The 22,070-nt window shown below is 38.1% G+C and overlaps 1 protein-coding gene across 6 annotated transcripts in view; it reads right to left on the bottom strand.

Annotated features, from left to right (window-relative positions):
• The window catches only part of TSC22D1 (TSC22 domain family member 1), a gene marked incomplete at its 5' end in the record, with an annotated part of 91,300 nt that overhangs the window by 37,994 nt on the left and 31,236 nt on the right, over positions 1-22,070 (bottom strand). The window contains 2 exons of one of the 6 annotated variants that reach the window (XR_013773632.1): positions 13,773-14,258; positions 15,193-15,382. The exons of 2 other annotated variants lie outside the window; for them this stretch is intronic. Coding sequence is in view for 2 of the 4 variants with exons in the window: in XM_079300796.1 (XP_079156922.1) it covers positions 15,354-15,450 (97 nt within the window). Of the gene's footprint in view, positions 1-13,772; positions 14,259-15,192; positions 15,451-21,827; positions 21,935-22,070 lie in introns of those variants that run through there. 3 more of the 6 variants (XR_013773633.1, XM_079300797.1, XM_079300796.1) reach the window with 3 other exon arrangements.

A 22,070-nucleotide genomic window follows, 5' to 3' on the forward strand; every position in this document is an offset into this window, starting at 1 on the left:
TCTTACATGTTTCACTAGCACAGTGCATTTGAAAACTGAAATCAGTATCTCCTGAAGTAAATAATCTGAGATGATGACTGAGTTTTGGTAGGGAGAGATTTCTCAGAGCAGAGCCCTCGAGTAGCAGCTGCCGAATCCAGCAGCGCAGCAGAAGGGGCAGCACAGCCCAGCTCCCACCCCAAGCCTGGCCTGGCAGTGAGGCCGAGCACAGCTCCCCACGGGCACACTCGAAACACGTGCACAGCACACACACGTCTGGCAACACAGGTCACTGCAAACTCAGCACTTGGGTAAATACAGCCGGCACCAACATCCTCTTCTCGTGCTGGGGGTGAAAGTCCATTGGAGAGAATGCACACGTGTGCACTCACACTCACTCTCGGTGCAGCCGGCCCTCTGGCTGCCCTCGGCTCGCCCGCAGTTTGCCCAGCAGCAGCGCAGGCACACAGCCCTCGTGCCCCACTCTGCTGGTGCTCAGACCCCTCACAAGCATGCAGACCCCCAGCACAGAGCCCTCTGGGACACCCAGCAGCTGGTCCCCAGAGCCTCCTGCTGCTCCATGCACAAATACACACACTAACGGGGTCTCAGCCAGACCCCACAGCCTCTGCAGCACTCGGCCTGGACTCCCAGCACAGATGCACACAGGTCTTTTTCTGGACTTCATGGCCACCCCCAAGACTGTTCACCTACTCCCTCTCCTGCTTCACCATCCTCAGTCATCACATGCACGCCCCCTCACCTGACCCTGCCACGTGGGCCCTTGTGACCCATGGTCAGATCCGAGCTGCTGGCACTGAGACCCCTACAAGCACACACAGGACTGAGCCCCTTACAAAATAAAACCATTAGAGTGTAATAAGACTGCACTGATGAAATCAGGGCATGGCCACAGCAACATACTGACCAGCCACCTGCTTACAACAAGCAGCTCCCTTTGCTGCTCTGTTTTACCTAAGATTCATTCCCCACCAAGCCACCAATCCCTCCTTTCCCCAACCTTGTCCCTTACCCAACCATCCCATTCTGAGCTGTGTACAACTCCAAAATGTTCTTACCCCCTTCCCAGTCTGCCAGCTGAGCTCTGTTAACCCAAGTGTCAGTCACCCAGGTCCCCAAGGGCTGATAATCTGCAGTGACAGCCCTGGCAGGAGCCAGGTCAGGGGGCTCACTCCTCTGGCAGGGTTACCGGGCTGCCCCACTCGCTGCTGTGCCTCAGGGCTTTGCTGTGTGCACGGAGACAAGCCTTTTAATCACAGAACCTATCACCCTTAGTATTTCCAGCTGAACATCCAAAGATATTACAAGAGTATTTATCAAAGCCAGGAAAATAACATTTCAAAGTTCAATGTTAGTGTATTTGGAAAATCATCATGTTCATCACTTGTTTCAAGTTGTGGGGGTTTAGATTAAAACAGACAGGCATGTAATTTATCAGATTTACTTATTCAAGTTGTTGCTCTTAAGAGTCAGGTGCTGGCTCATGTGTAATCCTAATAAACGTTTTCCAACAGTTATCAGGACACTTAAGTAATACAAAAAGCACCACATACCTTGTTGACCATATTGTATTATATTTGCTTTATAAACACTCATGACTGTTAATGTTATTGCTAAGCAACGGGATGATCTACCCTACAGTATTCACATAGCACTGTCTATCAGCAAATAAATGACTCTGAACTCTTAGTTCACAATCACACACCTAACTAATTTTTTAGAACTTTTGATAAATTATCCAAATCATTGGATGACAAAAACTAATTCACCAATAGTATTTAAGAAATTTGTTGTGTAAAGAGATTAAAAAAATACAGGAGGTTTGGGTTGTGTTGGAAATAAGAGGAAAGCTGAAGTTTTAGATAGCAGCTCAGCAAGGCAGAACTAGAATTGCAGACATTATCTAGAATTCATGAAACACCATTTTATGCTTAGAAGGTGAGATAACTCATCACTCCTTACCTAGTGGTTACAGTAGCTGCAAAATGCAAATCTGTACATGTACAGAAAAAGGGTTAGTCAGAAGAAAAAAAAATAATTAGAAAATGGAAGAGGAACAGACAAAGAGGAAGCAGGGCTGGGATTTTGTTACAAGGAAAAAGCTATCATCTTCCACAGCCTCCTACATACTGCCTTCTCCAATAAGCCTGTGCTCTCCTTCACCAGTACATGGGGTGGGTGATAGCTCTTTCACATCCTTCCTCCTTTCCATTTTCTCTGAAAAGCAGAGGTTTTACTTGAATGAAAACCTCACAATTTCCAAACTATTTGATCCCAATGACATAAGGTACAACCTAGCAACAGAGTTACTGTTACTGAATTACTTTTAACACCCCACTTCCCAAGCCTCACTGTTAAATGGCTCACTGCCTTGTGCAAAACAATCCACAGAAATTCATATTCTGAGGGAGCAATGAGCTTGGCCACACCAGCTGAGGAAATATGGCAGGGCAAGCCTGCTGAGGGTGAGTAAAACAGGCTTTTGTATCAGAGCAATTCTGTAAAGGCTGAACTTTAGAGGGGGCTCTGAAAATCTCAAACAAAACACACTCTCACCACTGCAGTGATGAGCTCAAAGACTGTCTGTCAATGCTATGGAAAGATCAAACATACAGCAGAGTCAGCATACATTTTTTAATGCACCATTCTTGAATGCAGAACCATCATCTCACTTACTCACTGGTGTAAGCAGCCATACACGAGCTGAACAGCAGCAGGAGGAGCTCACATATTCCCATTTGTCAGGCCAAAACACTGGGTTATTTTAGAACTACTCCACCAGAGACACATTAAAATAGACAGATGAATGACAGGAATTTAGAGCAGTGGGCGTGACTACAAAAATTCTGATTACCAAGTGTCTGGAATTGAACACTCTACTAGCTAGAGGATCATCCAAATATTAGTTAGGCAGGTTTTCTAAACATGGAGCTCCAAAAAGTCTATGGCCACCCACACAGCCATATGTTTAGGTTATACCAGACATTCCTAACAAACTGCCTTATTTTTTGGTTTGATCTTTCCCTCATGATGATTAATTTCCCACCTGTACTATTACCAGGGAAGCTGTGGCACCACTGTTTGCAGCCTAAAGATAATAAGATGTCAACAGAAAAAACCTCACACAAGAGGATAACAGAACAGATTTAAGCTGCTTTTGCAAAAAAACTGACCTCTTCACATAGGACAGAGAATCTCTTTTCTATATTAAACATGAGAGAGGAAGTTTCAGTTTGCTTGCAAAGTCAACATTACTACAGCTGGGACAGAGGGAGGAAGAAGTGGCAAGAACAATGCCCTACCCACCAAGTGGAAGTGGGCTGCCAAAACAGAAGAATACTGCTACCCTTTTAGAAAAGGAAACAACTTCTAGGGCAATGTTCTTAAAAATGTGACTATCAGCAAGAATCAGAAGTAGAAAGAGTTAGGCTGAAGAGAAAGGACAACTCCCTACCTTCTCCAGCACAATGTCTACTTAGCACACACTGTATATTAGCAAAAACACATTCCAAGCAGAATAGCTTCTTCAGGTTAAACAGTTTTATAGAACAATACACATTTAATATGCATATAATGGCATTACCTGGCATCATACAGGCTTGAAGTCTCTGTGGATAATGGACTATGCATCAATTCTGTCTCCAAGTTAAAATGTAAGATATTCTAGAGACTACATATTTGAATTTTTCCAGGGAGATTCAAAAGGAAGTGGTGCAAGACAGACAGAATCTTCTAAGTACATTATACATGCTTACTTGGATTAACAGTCACGGGTTTTAGAATCCTATCATAAACCTACATTATATTTCAATACAAGAATAAAAGAGAATGGAAACAGAACTCCCACCATCAGTGTCAATGGAGAACTACTCACATACTGACAGACTAGGATAACTTTAGAATTTGAATGTGATAGCATCAGATTTGTACCAGTTTAATGCCATTATCAAAATAACAAGTAGGACCAAAATTAACGCCAAGTCCTGACACATGCAATAATTGTAGAACTTGGATATCACCATGATATCATGAAGGTATAAAGAGAGGCCTTTCAGGAATTATCTTTAGATACACATAGTAGTTATGCATGGCCTAAAATCCTCAGAGGGAAATATTACTGAAAAAAGAGAATGTTATCAATTTTTATGATGATGATGGATCAGAGAAACAAACTTGAAAATTCTCAAGCTGTTGAGATTTAAGCACTCAGATTACAAAGGAAATGACTGACCACCAACAGTCTGTTATATCAACATTATTTTAATTATTCTTTGTGAAGGCTCTCCTTTCATGTAAAATCATGTATGGTACTTGGTTCAAAGTATACATATGATGGAAGGAGAAAAGTCTTTATGGCTCAGACACCATTTCCTATACTAACTTACACTTTCAATCCTACTTTAAAAGGCAGTCAACAAGACAGCAGTAGATTTCTGCAGTTAATTGTGATTCCTCTGTTGTAACACCTAACCTGTTAAGAACTTATAGTTAGTCTACATAACATCAAAATAAACTCTAGGAAAAGGACTGGCCAAACACAAGAACTCCAGCCTCAGATGTGTGTTAGCACTACTCAAAAGTTGCAACCAAACTGTGTAACATTGTCACATATCTGCATAAGCAGAAACCATTCATTTCTGCATGTGAAGCACCATCTGCAAGCAATAAACTCTATCTTATTCTGGCATCCAGAGACATGACTAATGGCCTTTCACACAGAAGATACACAGCTGGAGAGGGTGCCAAGATAAACCTGGAGTACTTGTGTTATTGTACCAAGTCTTACACAATTGTTAAGAGTTCCCAGGAACTCTTAGCCTCTTCTGAAGTCTGCATCTTCCTTCTCTCTACACATGCCCCAACTACAACATCTACTCTAACATGCTGTAACAAACTATTTAGCATAATCCAAAATCTGCTAATATCCCCCAGATTTCCAGGTGAGATATTGGAACAGACCAAATAAACAGCACAAGCAGGACTGCTCAACACAGCATTTGGGGGAAAAGCACTGCCCTATGCACTGTCACCCTTCCAAGCAACAGCAACACTAATTAAGCATATGTTTAGAGTCAGAAGGTACCCCATAATTTGCAAGACACATAACAGGCAACTATGTAAACCAGAAATATCAGCATGTCTTTCATAGGTACATCAATTCACAACAGCATAAACCAAAACAACAAGTCCTAAGAGGTTAAGATGCTACAAGTTGTGAACAGTATTGGATAGTACTTGTCTATCCATAAGCACCACAACATCTCCATGAAAATTCAGCAGCAACCTCTTAAGGAGACTGTCCTGCAGCAACAGGTTCTCCATAAAAGCCATAGAGAATTCTTATGTCTTCCCCACAGAGCCCTCCATGATCCTCATGGGTCACTTTTAACTTGGAAAATTCTGCAATTCTGTGAAATTAAGAGTGAGATAAATGAATCCTCCTGAATTCTTAGATGAATGTAAGATCTTTTTATGAACAACCTTTTTACAGATGGTCTCAGTACTAAAAGGTGCCTTCTCAAAGCAGAAATCTTTAGTTCATGCTCTCCAGCACTTGAATCTACTTCTAAAGCATAAATTTAAAACTATTTTCCTCTCCAGTAGGACCTTTGGTATTAATCTTAAACAAGATTATGGATGTAACTGAGAAATATTTAAAGTCCACCATATCTGAAGTTTTGAAAACATGGAAAAATTGTAGGTCAGGTTATTTCAGCACCATCTAGAAGACAGGATTCCCATCTTTCTCAAGCCCCAGCCCACTTATTTCATGTTTCACTGAACTAGCAGTCAGATATTAAGTCATAGGAGTAGCAAATACACCTCTTGCCTAGTAAGTCTAGCATTGTTTTATAAAACAGGAAAATCCCTTCTAAAAACCACATTTACAGAACGAGGCTTGCATACTCAAACTCATTTAAAACCTGGATCTTTAAACAAGCTAGTAATATACCTGTTTTTCATTACTGCAACAGTTATCATAAGTAAGCAGATTCAGCAACTTAATTTTTAATTGTGAATTCCACAGTTTAAGACTGTGGACTAAAACCACCAAAAACTCCAAATGGTTTAGAAATCCACACTGCTTACATAAGCCATCTCTTTCAACTTGTAATGCACACTGATGACCACAAAAACCATGTTAATACTTTATTTTAAAATGAAAGAATTAACTGACTTAATGCCTTGTTAATCAGTCTGTGCTCTGCATTTAAACCTCACCTCCCTTACAGGGCAAGAGCATTCAGGTCAAGTCAAAAAAGCAGCACATAGGAAGATGACCAAAAACGCTTCAAGTGACAGAGGGACACCACTGCTGCAGAGGCTGATCACTGCTCCTTGTGGAGACAAACCCTTTCAGTTATACATTAGTACAGAATCATCAAAAACCAACTAACTGTAGTATAGTAACACTGTTTTGAATAGCTGGGGAAAGCTAAAGCCCTTACAACTTAATTATTAGAGGGTGGTTTTGACAATCTTTAAAGTCAAACAGAAGAAACAGAAGTTCTGAATCCCTAAGGCTGTTTACAAAAACTATATTCCACACCAACTTGCTCTATCTAGCTGTAGAAATAGACAGACATAGCTATGGATCTCTTTATCTACAGACATAACCCCATTTCCACAGACAAAATAGATACAATTATAGCCAATAGATCCGTCCCCAACTTACTCTTACAAGCTACAGGAGCTTGGAGTTGACATAAATCCTTTTTTTTTTTTAACTTAAAAAGATACCAAAAGTAATGGTTTGAAGCTGAAGAAAACAAGATCCTCTCTCACTGAATGACCTCCCTTCAAAAGTAGTCATCTGCATCCTTACCCCAACCTCCTTATGACCACTGGAATTACTTCTCCCAGAATCCTCACAGACCTGATTATCTTAGTCTGTTTTTTTTCAGGCAGTCACGTTAGTTGTTTTAGTTGAGCTTATTTGGGGTTTATCTTTCATTTTAAAGGTCAGTAAGAGTGCCTAGTGCCATGAAGCAGTTCTTTAATAAGATATCTGTATTTAATTTACCACTTCTATATACAAGGGCACAATGTTTATAAAGAACACTAAAAATATACACCGAGTTCCCCTATCGGTAAGAATGGTTTCATTTAGCAAAAGGCTAAGAAACTCACAGCTGAAACTGTCAGTAACAGCACAGTAAAAACACAATATATAAACATTCAAATATTTAACAAAAAAAAAAAAATTCTACTGTCTTTAGATGAAGTCACCACTACAAACATAGCCAAAAAAATAGGGTCAATGTGTTAAGTAAGAGAGCAACTAGGCAACAAGGGCAAAGGGCTTTTAAAAATTGGTGGTTGCCACTAATAAAGCTTCACAATGTTCAGAGATACAAATTACTCCTTTCTAAAGCACCTCAAGCTGTGAAGATAAAAACCCTAACAGGGTACAATCTCCAAACTCTGAAAGTGATTATTTTTGTGTCATGTTAAAAAGAGAAGTTGTATCACACATGACACTATACTTTATACTACAGATCCCAAAATGCTACCTCAGGGGGATTTCCGTCATAGCAAAATCCTTGTATGACAGTCTATGTTTAAGACAGAATTTTGAGGGAACAATCATTAGGTGAAAAGGAGGAACTGAGATTCATTTGAGGTGTAAATAATACACCTTATAAAACAAATTAGTTACATTTGTACTGAAGCACCATCCAATGGTCTCATGTAATAAGCGAAGTCTGCTTCCTGGGATAGAGGGGAAAAGGAGAAAATAATTACACCCTAAATTTCATAGAGACTAAGCTGAAGTTCAGATTTGAGGAGGTAGGTGGAAACAGCATTTATAGCACATTACAGTAACTCTTAATTTTAAGCTGAAAGGTAAATTCCTATATTTTGATACAGGGTGAGGCGTTATTGATATTAATGTACCTTGTAAATTAAGTAATGGATCACATAGAAAGCAATGAATTTTCCAGGCTTATCTAACCTGCATGGATTCTCCAAGTGGTGGATGGAATTTGCTAGGTAAATACATTTCTTAATTGTATAAGAAATTAATGAGCAAATACAGGAGCAAAGGAAGAGGGAACAAACATGGCTTTAGTTTTACTGCATTTTCTTTTAGGTAGTACAGAAAAAAAATTCCTTCAGGCAACAAGAATACCTCCCTCACAGAAAGCCAGTCACTACATGATTTATTCCAGTGAAGTTCATATAAAAACAAAGTTCCAAAAAGTAGTGAACTGACAATAAGTGAATGTTACACATCAATCAAATTGATAAGACTATTCACTAAACAAAGAGATTACACTATGTGGTTCTCAAACATCTCCAATCTAATTCTACATTCTATGCTAAAAACCAAATAGGAACAGCTAGTCAGGCCATAATATCTTGCATATACTTTGGTATTTACAAAAAGGCAGAAAGGAGAATTTCATTAGGAAAAAGTACACAGAAAAAAAAAAAAAAGCAGGCCAGATTTTGAAATAGCAGGCACTTAAGGAAGGACACAAGACAGATGGCAGTCCAGGGTGACAAAATGTGGCAATACACACCATTCACTGCTTAAGTGCAATGGCAAGTGAAGATCCGAGATTTATCTCATCCATTCATACCTGGTGTTAAAGCCCAAAGGAAAATGTTGAACTGGCAAGTTTGTATAGAATGGGCAAGGAGCACAGATAGCCTTTGGATCATTATTACACTGTCACCAAAATTAGTTTTTCAAAAGTCTTTGAAAAAGGCAGAAAATTAATCTGAAACAGCAACTTGAGTTCAACTACAAGCAGGAATTTGGGTATTAATATTGCCCTGGAGAGACAAACAAAATGTCCTGTAGCTTCAGTACTGCCACACTGGAAGCACTGGTTTCACTGCTAGCAGTGGAGATACAGTCAGGTCTTCCAAGCAACATGTATTTTTGGAGAACAATATCAGGACTGACATGGGAAGAGTAGTTTTTATTCTCTGAACAAATTACCTGTACCATTACCAGTACATCTGTACCATTACTGTTCATAGTTCTCATTTGCAAAGCTGCTTTATTAAAAAACCCACCAGTTCTGAGCTAATTAAAAAGTAAGTATCAAAGACCTGACTAGTGCATTCATTCAAAAGGGATAAATAGGAGAAATCTCCAGAGCAGATCCAAGTTCAGGGAAGAATAGCTAAAAAATTTTGATAAAATTTATCACTAATACAAGGGAACAGATACCTACAAGGTATCACCCGTACAAGAGAAAAAAAAAAAAAAAATCAATACAAAAAATCACTTCTTGGAACATCATCAGTATAATACATAACAGAAGAAAGTACTAGTGTTCCCTAAACTCTAAGAAATTAGTTACTTTGTGTGCTGAATAAATACTGCTTACAAAGTTCAGGAACCAATTAAGCAATTTATGAAAAACATTAGTTGTACTCTAGGATACTATAAAGCTAAAACTGAGCAGAGATCAGCACATGAAAAGCTAAAAAGTTTGATAAGAATGTGCTACAACAAATGTTTTAGCTTTTGTTGCATAGCATATTCTCATTTTTATCACAACTTTTAACTTATTAGGAAAGAACCTAATGCAAGCTGTTTCTTTGAATATCCTTACTCCTATGTTCCTATCATTTTTTAATCTGTTTCTAATTTCAAGCAGCTGCAAGTGTTGCAGCTGCTGAAGATATACAAGGTCTTAAAAAGTTATATAAGAAAAAATGTACAAGTCCAGAAGTCCTTCTAACTTGTCCCTACTTTTTCCCCTCAAGAAAAAGCTGCAGTGTTAACTCAGGTTATAGACACCACTAGGTGATAAAAACAACTAGTGCCCAAGGCATAATAAAGCTTCAAATCAACACTTACACTCTATCATACACCAGAGAACCTAACCACACAAGCTATAAATCTGAGTCCAAACTTTTCTATCATTGCTTATAGGGGGAAAAAAGTTTAGCTGCTTGGAGTGATTTTCTGTCAAGTCTACTGCCTGTTAAGGGAAAGTTCCTACATTACTGGTTGCTTGTTAGTCCAGTTCCTGTGCTGTCCCAGTATCCAACTAAGTTTCATTTTCACTGTAATCCTGAAGTCACCCAGGAACATTCCATCTGTACACAGCAGCTGTGCTGATGTCAGCTGTTCTTCATTTACTCTTACATACTTCTGTCTGATTTCATCTCTCCATTGTTTATATATGCACACAAAGATTTTGCAAATCAAATCCTTTTTCCCCATGCTTTCTCATCTAATATAAAGTAGTACCAGAGATCAGGAAACCATTAAAAAAAATAGCTAAATTTTACTATTCTGAAAAGTTCTAAAATGCATCAGCGGCAGGTATGTGGAAATTCTTCTGAAAAATTCAAACGGATAAGAATATCTTAATGTGAGCTCTAAAGTAATTCTACCCAATGAAGAAACCTCAGTTCAATCCAGGACAAAGTCATAGTATAGGAAAATCCATATAAATCACATTTCTATCTTCAAAGGCCAATTATGATCTCATTAAATCCATTTATAACCATACAAGTTGTTATTTATTCAAAAGTCATTTTCTTCAGAATTAAAGGTAATATCTTAACCTGAATCTGGCAAGAGAAGGTCAGATACTACTATAGTTATAACTGCTGAAGTAGTTACCCAGAAAAAAAAAAAAAAAAAAAAAACCAAAAGCCATACGCCTCTTTAACTGTGCAACCTCCTACAACCCTCTCTCAAAATAAAATATTATCTTGCCACCATGAAAGTGACACACATTTGTGCAAGGTACAATTTCTTCACTTGCTGTTCTTTAATACCAGGCTAAAACCCACGCATTTTACTCATCTCCATTTCTTCAGTAGATGGAAAAAATAAGAAACATCACTTTCTACCAGGGAAATAGCAAAGCCACTCGTGAGAGCAACCAAGGAAACCAAACAATACAATATAGTTCATGGGAACAGCAAATTTGTATTCTTAAAAAAATTAGCAAGTGATCATGGAAGTGTCACTATCATTAGCAAAAGATTTGTAAACTTAATATGGTCTTTAAACTGACAATCCAACTTAAATAGCAAAGCACAGCAATTCCTGCAGCAACCCACCAACTCACCTCGTGTTGCCGACATCAACTTACGAACCTGTCCTAGGAGCCGTGCAGCTGCAAGTTCTTCGTAAATCCATGCAACAGACAAAACTGGAATGGTTCAACCATTTGACACCACTGCTTCCAGAAAATGCCTTTTTCAGCTTTCAGTTAAAACTACTTTTTCTAAACTTACCCCTAAATTACATTCACTCTTTCAAGACTCAGGGATGCTTTCATGTCTGATAAACCAAGGTATGAGCTGACTTCTTTCAATTAAAAAAAGAACTGAAAAAATATTTTTTTCCAGATGTTCAATTTTAAATGTTACCTGCTCAAATCCTCATGTCCTGCAAACAGGACTGAAAAGATGAAATCCAACTTGAAGCACTTAAAGCTAATGGAACAAGTCTGGCTATCAGAAAATCACAGCAAATTGTTAATGTTTTGTTACCCACCTCCTCAGCGTAAAGCAAGGGGATACAAATACCCCAGAACCGATGCCCTTTAGTCTCACTTTCTTGTTGTTAAAATCGAAGTAATTTTCTTGCTTACAAAAATAACACTTTTTGATACCTCTCCCTTCCAGAAACTAAACTGAAAAAGCATCTCTCACACAAATTACAAGTTTAGCTCTGGCTGAAGTAGCAACATTAGCACGAACTTGCCACAGATTTCCTGATCTTTACAGGGTATTTCCTCAAAGCATCCTGTAACAGAGAAAAAGCTGCAGCATAAGCCACAGAGGGTGGACAGAAGGTGAAAAGAAGAAAGCAAAACTTTCAAGTTAAACAAGATACCTCTTCTGGGAAAAGAAAAACTATGTCAAAAGCCAGGATTTTATTGACCGGCTATGAAACAATTAGGAGGAGCTGGTCAAGACATTAAGGATTACACAAAGTGAGTTAAATAGCTAAAATGCTCAAAGAAATCTTTAAGAAAATAGAAAGAGGAAAAATAGCAATCTTATCTGCCTGATTTTTGAAATTCTTTTAACACCAGGCATTAAAAACCTCTGAAATTGTACAGTGTTTTTCCATGTTTCCTGGCATTCTGGCATTTGTCAGATGAGTCACTTGATACATACACTTATGGCAAGTACAATATAAACAAGAAGAAAATTGTTTCAGATATCTTTATTATTTAATAACACAAAGACAAGAGTTATTATTCTAAGGATGTATCAAGAATCCAGGATTCCAGCTGCAAAACTCAGAGCATGACAGAAACATGCTAACCCAACGGTGTAGACAAGTATCAAAATACTGACTGTAGAATTGCAACAGGCTTTTTACTTTGGTTTATATTTTGTTTTGGTAGTTTTGTTCCCTAATTGTGATAGGGAGGAGCAAAGCCATTTTAGAAACTGAGACACAGTAACAAACAGTCCTCAGTGCCTGTTTCATAAGTATTTGACAGTCCTAAATTTACCTACTACAGAACAAAATGACCAAAAACTGTGGCTGAGGCAAGTGTAAGTATACTTACTACAGCACAAAGGATATCAGACCTTAAACGGACTAGAAATTTGAAAAATAGGTATTTTCATCTAAAAGCCCTGCTGGCACAAAACTCAAGTCACAAATGTTAGATAGAACTCACTTCTGAGACCCACAGATCTTCAGCTATTAATGTCTACATTACTTCTGTTCAATACACAATTCACGTCTGTATCTGTAACAACTACTCAATTTTAAGTTCATCACATACATATTTCCACATATTATAATAGGATTGAATTTGATATATTAAACTGAATCCTTTTTAAACTTCAGAGTTTACAAGTGTTACTGTACTTGCATAGTTTAACACAAGCATGTGACTATCAGCTCCCTAAAAATACCAAGTTATAAATTCAGCACTTTACTTAATAACCACAGAAACAGCAAGACAAACAAGTTTGATAATCACAACAAAATAAGATATTAAAAACCATCCATCAGAAAGCCAGTTTCAGAAAGTCCAGTGAAAATGGCTCACTACATAAGTATGTACTTAAACAGCACCATCTGAACAATTATTTTTAGAATGTACTAGGACTGCAATGCATTCCAGAATGGTAAGAAGTCACAATGCCATGAAGCGGTAGCCTCAGGGCTATATGACTATTATGACTATTGAGTAATTTAAATAAACTGGTGAATTTAGCCAAAGATCTAGGCATTAGTTTAAAAACAATGTTTTGTGGTAACTGATTTAAGAAACTAATTGGATTCAAGTACAAGCATCTGGCTATTTTACTTCAACAACCAGAAGCAGAAAACAGAAAAATGTAAGTGCTCTTTACCTACTGCCAGAGGGCTGGTACACCCTCCTGCCTCCTACTCTCACATTCAGCTTCAGAATGAAACTTTCCCCTTTCCTGATCTGAATATTTGAAGTAAGTCCCATTCTTAGAAACCAATTTCCTATAGTGAGAACAACACAAGTACACAGGCATGTGTGTGTTGTTCACTACTGCCAAACATAAGGTTTTCATTCGAGATCCTGCAAGACATTTAATTAAGTTGGACTACAGAATCCCTTAGGGGGAAAACAATTAAAAGCTTTCTGCTTTCTAACAAACAACTTCTCACTCAAAGAAAAATCTAAGATTTCCACTTTAATCATTCTCTGCAGTTGCAACACACTTTTTTGTGACACAAAGCCACAGGAAACCTCAAAAGATGCACTACTTCCCATACTACCCATTGTGACATTTTGGCTCAAATTTATTTTTAAGTAAACCCAGCAAGGTAGAAGTCTAAGTACCATTTTCACAAGAACCTTTATCAATATTATTTCTAATAATTTTAATATAAGAAGAAAAGGCTTTACAAATGTAACAGTCTGAACCACAGCAGAACCCTGTTTCATAGATTCATGTGGCATCTCCTATGCAAGAGACAGCAAGACTCGACCACATTGTTAGACCTGTAAACTCTTAATCTTGGATTTATTGACTTGATCTTCAGATAGGAAGATGCCAGGTTTAGATTTAATAAAGGATATCTATACGACACTGTAACAAAAGGATCACAGAAGGCCAAACGCATTTCCTAAAGAACGACGCATTAGAAGTGATTTTCTGCCTAGGATGGTTCTGTGTGATGGAAAAAGGAGTCATGTCTTTCCCAATCCCATTTTTTGCCAGGAGATCCTGCTTAGGGAAGGTCAAGATCCAAACCCAGTCATCTTCCAGCAACATAAGATCTTCTGCTGAAGGCTTGTGATGCAGTATAAAGGTTAGGTGTCCTGAAGCAATTTGGAGGGAATGAAGAGGGAGAGAAAGTCACAAGATGCAACAAAGTATTAATGCATGAAACATAGTTCCAAATGACTTCAACTCAGCACCACAGAGGAATTGGTAAAATCTCCTTAGAATTTCATTGCCAGTTTTCAAGTGATTTCTTTTGCTAAAAATCAAAATGGAATTTAGAATAAACTTCCTGTGCCAGCAATCACATAGCTAGAAAAAGAAAGGTCTGACTGTGAGCTATCGATGTCTGCAAGGAAGAGGCTGCTGCTCTGCACAGCACGAAGCGAGAAAGGCACAATTTACCTCAGCTGATTCCCTTTCTCTGGGCCTGAGGGATTGCTGACAGTGTGGGTTAGCAGCACATCCCCTTAATCAGAGTATTCCAGTCTATTTCCTTCACATGGACAAAAGAACAGGAGGACTTTACAAACCCAGCAGCCATAGGCTCCTCCAATTAGACCTGGGGAACATTTTCAGTGCTGGGAATCAAGTCAGACTTCAAACTCATTTGATCTCCACCTTATTGCACATTCAAACCTAGCACTAGTGTAAAGAGACAGGGAGGAGATGAAAATTGTGTGGCTAGGGACCATACACAATCACTGGCCTTATCTTGGCTCCAGCCACCAGCTCTTAAGTTTCCTGTCTAGAGAAGGGTCACACCAAGAATGTCATTAGTGCTTCACAGAACTGAAGTACAAATATGACCCACAGACAGGAAGCCTACACCGAGGCGTTCTTTCCAAGTGCCCAGAACATTTTTCTCCTCTCTCTCTCCCCAACACTTTTTCTTGACAATGTTCACACTCCTTTCCTATCTCAGCCTAGAGAAGTGGAAGACAATATCAACAACAAAAATATACACAGAGAAACAGCATAAAGTTATCCTTCACACCTGAGCAGATGGCAGTTCAAAGGGGCCCTACCTACCTGCAACCCTGTTGTTTGCTTCAAGAACTGTTTGCCCAAGGAAAAAGAGACGAGCAAATCCTGGAAGCAGATCCTTCCCCAAAGGAAGTTTCTTTCTGAGTCTGCAACCTGGAGCTTTCGCTTGAGACTCAGTCCTCTGAGCGGATTCTTTCTTCAAACTCTCACACTGGTTCTTTACTTTTGTGGGCAGCTGGAAAAAGAATGAAGCCGTAGGCTGAGGCAGGGACTCCATACTTCCAGGATAGGGAGGCAGAAAGACTGGAGGGGAAGGAAAAGTGCTAGTTGGTAACTTCTTGAATAATGATCTGTATTCCCTCATTTTCTGCCACACAGAGACATACACATAGTCACTGCAATAGGGGAGGATGACAAGAGATGAGTACTAGACATGCAGCTTATTTCATGCTCTGATGCCAAAAAAAAACCAACCCCAAAGTGTTGAACTGTGAACTTTCAAGACTATTGAGACATCCAGCAACAGATGAGATCAATCATAAGATGTTTTGTCCAGAAAGTTCTCTGTTTGTTACAAGTAGATGTAGGTGGGGGGGAGGGGGGAATTTAAGTGCTCATTTCTTGGAAAAATAATCCAAATCTCTCCTCTGTTCACTTTTTCTCAAGTGAATTAAAAATGGCACCTATTGCAATGCAGTGAACAACTCCCCATAATCTCTTTTAAGAAGAAATGGTCATACTTACCGGAATGTTTCCCTCACCAATGACTTCCTAACACCAATCCCAACTCCTCTGTAAAGTTCTTAGTCCAATCTCAAGTCTTCTACTTTATTTGCCAAAATCAGACTGATTGAACACTAACAGCAGGTTAATGCTGCTGCCACAACCTTTGATCTAACCTAGGCAGATTATGATTTCTGTGAAAGGTAAGATCCTACTCAAATTCCTGCATTAAGTTTCTGGATTTCTAAAATACTCCTCTTTTTATTCCTGAAAACCAAATGCCCTAGAAGTTGCCATTACATGGAAAACAAAAAATAAAATGTTAGAGCTGAAATTTTCTCCTTCGCAAATCCTGAAAGCTGGTTAAGACTCCTGTGAAATTTTATCAGTAGCATGGAGCCCATGTACAAGAAAACAGAAGTCACTGGCCTTCCAACAGCTACAGGGATAGCTGCTCACATATGGATTTACTGGTCATTATCCACTGCAGTACCTTCTGCACAACAGTGTAGGCATTTGTATGTGAGGCAGTCATTGTGATAAGGCATGCGAGCCACCTTCATTTTACCAGGAAGGCTCTTCTCTGCTCTTAAGACATCAAGTAGAGCATGATCCAACAGTTAACCAAGAAGGTACAATACTCATTACATTTGAAGAATTTTGTTTAATTCACTCTGGGGCAATTGGTATTTCTTCATCCTCTCCTCTAGAGCACATACTTTAACAAAATAGCGTCATGTGGTTAGATACCTCCCATGTTCAATTACAAGCTTTCACCAGCTGAAATAAAACTTTCTTTCTTTGTACTAAAAATAATGCAAGAAAATGGGGTCGGTGGAGGGGGGGGAAGGGAAGGTTTTGTCATTAAAACCACAGTAATTTTGCAGTTAAGAGTAGCATACAGGAAACGTTTTGTTTTCTAAACAAGTGACAGATAAAGCCATCAAGGACAAACCCTGATACTCTAAAGTAATTAAAACAGAAATATCAGCAAGCTCTTTCCAGAGAAGCTGTTCAGGCATGCAGAATGATACTCTGCTCCTTTGTTTCTGAATATGATTACAGTATCTCAAGCTCAGGTAAGAGGTAGTCTAAATAGAAAGAGTGGTTCACAAAAATAGGGTTCTTTCATATTGTAGTTTCATGACTTTTCATCAACGTAAGATCAAGATATGTTCCTATGCCTTTTAACTGAACAAAACAGTGTCTCATTATTTCAGGCCAACTTTCAAAGATAAGAGAGTAAGGCTCAGTCTTTTCATCCCACATGCATGTTTTTGTGAAAGGAGGCCTTCCTATTGGGAAAGAATAAGTGATGGACACAAATACAAATGCACTTGGCCAAGAGATGTCTTCAGGCTGATGCTCGTACTCTCTTCTTCAAGTAAAGGAGACAGAAGAAAAATGAAAGAAGATAAAATACAATAAACAGAATGTGTTCAATGCAAGTTTCTACTGTTCTGTATCTGCTGGCTAAGAAAGATATTACAAAAGGACATAGCATTTGAAAGCATTATTTCTTCTTCAAGACTCCCTCATGTATAGACATTTCTTTTTGACCAGATAATTTGGAAAGCTCTTGAGATTCAAGGCATTGCAAGTTGCTCTAATACTAGTTATCATTCATAACTATAATGCCATATACAGTACTACAGCCTTCATTTCAGCTGATGCATTGAAGCCTACAAATACTACTGACTCCTGAAGTTAATATTCTTTTCCAGCAACAGAAGGTATCAAGATATTCAAAACAATAGAAGCTATCAGAGCAGATAAAGCAGCATGACACAGCTTATTGCAGGTTCCTTTCAAACAGCAATCTGACTAGAACCTCTGTAAGAAATAGTCTTTCACATGAAAGACCCTATTTCATGGAAAAAATTCCGGATCACCTTCAATACAGTAAACAGTCTGACATCACTATTACAGCTTCAGGAGCATAGGAGAGAGGAGTACCTGGTCTTATTTGATTCATGTCTCTTCTTCAGCAGAAGACACAAAGATCCAAAGTGAAATTTAAGGCATTATGATGACTTTGTCCATTGGTGTTCACACAGAAAGAGCTGAACAGTTTCTGGAAGATTAATCTGAAGCAATCTAGGAATGATTTGCTTTTAAATTCTTTTTCTTACATCAAGATCATGATATCTCTCCTTTTACAACCAAGGAAGAACTTTAATTTCTATACTTTCATAAATAATTCTTCCCTCAAGCAGACTTGTCTTGAGCTGTAAAGATTAAATGAGGTTGGCAATTTTTATGTTCTAGCTATCAAAAATCCTAGCCTGATTGATTCCTACAGAGAGATAAACATTTCAGGCTAAAACAACAACCTTTCTGCATTTTGAGATGAAAAATGTTAATAAGTACTCTATTGCCCTTAAGAAGATTCAAAAGAATGAAAAAGAAGTCTAGAAAAGATCACCCAAAGTACTCAAATCCCTCTTACAGGAATTTTGGGAAAAGTTCTTTAGCTGCCTCACATCAATCACTAGAAGTGATTTGTACTACCTAGATGGGATGTTAAGTCGGCTTAAGTAAGCAGCTGAATATCCAACAGTTTTTCTCAGCCACTGCACTGTAGTTTGTTGGTTTACCTCAAAGGCAAGCTCTCATGGGATCCTTCAGGCTGAAGCAGAAAGAAATGGCCATGATGACATAAAAAAGAACATGCTGGTGATCTACAGATGGAGAAGAAGTCAGGAAAGCACCAGTAGTCCTGTTTGTGAGCATAAGGAAGATGGTAAGGAATTCTATAATCAGCACCCTCATCTTCTTTGGGCAAAGAGAGGAATTTCTAAAATGTCTTTCCATAGTGCCCTGACTGCTGATAAATGCACCAGGGGAAAACTCCCTTTAGTGCTTTCCTCTTCTCTACAGGGCACATTCCACAGCCAATTCATGAGTCAGTGAGCAGTGGTCTCCATTTTCCTGCAGCAGTGAGCAGAAGCTCAGTAGCCAAGAAACTGAAAGTTTAAACAATTGTGAGCAAATTGTACAGGATACAATCTGTAAAATAAGCAAAAAATTGAATCTCCGTATTTGGTTAATAGTATAGAATATAAGCAACAATACTTTTAATATTTCTAATACTGCAGCTTCAACAACTGCTGGATCCAAGTGAAAGAACATAGAAAACAGGACAAATTGCCATACCTGATTCAAGTTATCTGCAATCAGGTCAAGTACTTCTCAACCCTCAAAATGACCTTTTAAAGCATAATACAATTATTTTAGATTTAAGGTTTAACTACCTCTGCAGAACATTTGCAGCTCTTCTAGTTGTTGTCCTGCTTCCATTACACCTCTAGATGTATGTGCAGGCTGCAAACCCACCACAGGATCTACACACAAGCATCCAGTTGAACTGCTATTATAAATAAACATTACAAGAACAGCAAATTTTAGTAAAATATCTTTATCCCAGAAACTAGCACCAACATGGTATGTGTATTAAAGTATCAACAGGAGTGACATAAGCTGTTTAAGTTCCAAGCTACAAAAAAAATTAGTTTTCCAAAACTTTCTGGTTCAAGGCTTTTTTTGGAGGCAACAAGGAGAGGAGACTTGATTGGAGAGAAGGGTAAAAGTCATTGAATATTATAATAGGTACATCACAATGTTATTTAGTCCCAAGATGGAGAGAAAGCACAGCAAAAACCTTGGACAAAGCATTATTTTCAAGATTATCATGCAAGCTACCATTAAAAGATAAATATGCCAACAAACAGAATGGCAAAAACCTCGACTTCCTAAATTTCAGAAGGTGTTTTAAAAGCATTTGGCGTCTCTCCAGAAACGCTTCGTGCTCAACTTCTTTAAAGGCCTACTAAAACCCAGAGGGTCATAGCATTGTCTAGATTACCAGACAAGGCATCACACAATACCTATTTAAGACTGGCACAGGTACCAAGCCCTGAAAGACCCTCCACAAACTCCTAGTTTAGGAGTGGCTAAAAGCTCTGGCTTTTCTGAACTCAGCATGACACAGAACTCCAAAATTATATATAGCTCTCACAACCCCACACATTTGAGAAACACAGCCAATATTTTTTGGCACATATACAACAACAGGAAAACACTAGAGGTATAAAATTGAATGATTGGTTGGGCATAGAAAACACTACCTTGTAAAAACAATTCCCACTAATAGATGCATCAATTTTATGCAATTAAAGAAATGGGTATTTGCTAAACAATGTTATAATTATTTTTTCCTTTTTAAAACTGTTTACATTGTAAGAATATTTTTAAATGCCTTCATTAACATGCTTTTTATTTATTGTCAGCTTTTATGCCAAATACAGTTGAGAGCAAACCTTTTTTGGCCTAACTAAACCACATTTTAATCAGATTAACAGACTTTATTGGCACTAACGTACATTTCTGTCATAAAAACAGAACTCCTTTCAGTCTAAGGGAAATTCTATGCTTCTGGGCAGAGTGCATGAGCCAATATTAAAAAACCACTTTTGAAAGACATCATATGATGACTATTTATTTGGGTTTTTTCTGCTTAAGAAAGCCAACTACAGAAATAAAGGTTACAGTATTTCTGTATACCATGAACTTACTTGATAAAATGACATAAAACCTGCAGTTTCCTGATGTCAACAATAGTTCTTGTACTTGGCTTTGTAGCTCTTGATACACAGCTTGCTAAAAATAATTTGATTCTATTTACATGCAATTAGGTAACAAATTTCTTACACAGCTTTTTATTAAAGCAACGTTTCTCCTACTGAGTTTTCAATCTTCACTTAATTCCTACACCTCTCTGGTCAATGTCTTCCAGACTGGCTATCTGTAGAACCTGAAATCTAAAATACCATACACAAGAATGTTAGGGGTGGTTTCACTGTTTTGGCTGTTCCAACAGCCACACCAGACTGGATGCTTTAACTTTGTGGGGGTTTGGGTGGGTTTTCTGGGTTTTTTTGGTGGGTTTTTTGGACGGGGTGGGGGGGGGGGTGAGGTCCTATCTGAATTTCCAGAAGAGAATAGCTCAAGGCTTTTCTCTAAGTTTTGACACTTCATGACTTCCCTCTTGTGTCTGGGATCTCTGGAGAACTCAAAACACAGCAGAGAAATTCCCCTTTCATGCAATATTTATTCCAATACAAATATTTAGTAGATTAATGTTAGGAAAGGGCAATATGGATGCAATGATAAATAAAAGCTAAAGAAACTACCTGGGCTTTTTAAGTCATCAGTTTCACAAAGTTTTATTTTAGAAAGCATTCAAAAATTGTATTTCATATTTGAGAACTTATGTTACTATCCATAGCAAATCCTGATTTCTACAAAGGGTTTCTTTACTGTTAGAGTTTATAAATTTAGCATGCAGTCAGAGCAACAGACTTGATCCCTTCTTCATTTTCAAAAGCAGTAAGTACTCTACAGTCAAAACTGGACTGAATTTTCTAGTAATTTTACTGCTCAGACACAAAGTGATGTCAAATACTATTGTAAGCTGTCTTAGTTCTTCAGCAATAATAGGTCTGTGATGCAACAGAGGCTTATTATTGTCTAACATGAGCAGTTGACAGTGGAGAGGAACTGATTCAGCCATGACTTGCAAATGATGTGCAAGCACACCATGATTCCTCTAGTATGTGCTAACAGTACATGAAAAAAAGATTTCTAAATTGTCTTGTACTGCTACCACCATAAAAAATACGATGTCTTTTACTAGCTAATTAAATGTTTTCTGAAGGTTTGCTGACTTCACTTTCCTTATTGGACTAGTGCCTCAATTCACCCACATTTCAGTATTAAATTAAAATGGTGTCATTTTTTCCAAATTGCTTGGAATAAGACCATCACAAGTTTTATTATAAAAATGTTTCAGTCAGCTGAGGCAAATGCCTTTTTAAATTTATAATTTTGTTCTGCTTATGTAAAACTATTTGCATTGAGTTGTCCCCTTCTCTCCATGCAAGCACCTTCACACCTACCTGCTTTGATCAGCCAGAACTCCAAGCTTTTGCACTAGACACAATTAACTTTGGCAGTGCCTCTTCATAGGCATACCAGTGTGTAGTGTTTGACTGTCATTCTGTATCTGTTGAAATATTAGCACTTGGTTTAGGTTGTATACAAGAAAGAAAACAGTATCAAGTCATACATAAAAGAATACACACAAAAACAGTAAGATCTATTTCTAGGCTAAGCATACTGTCTTCACAAAATTATTCACA

Source organism: Erithacus rubecula (genome assembly GCF_903797595.1).
Source record: "Erithacus rubecula genome assembly, chromosome: 1".
NCBI classification, from domain to species: domain Eukaryota; kingdom Metazoa; phylum Chordata; class Aves; order Passeriformes; family Muscicapidae; genus Erithacus; species Erithacus rubecula.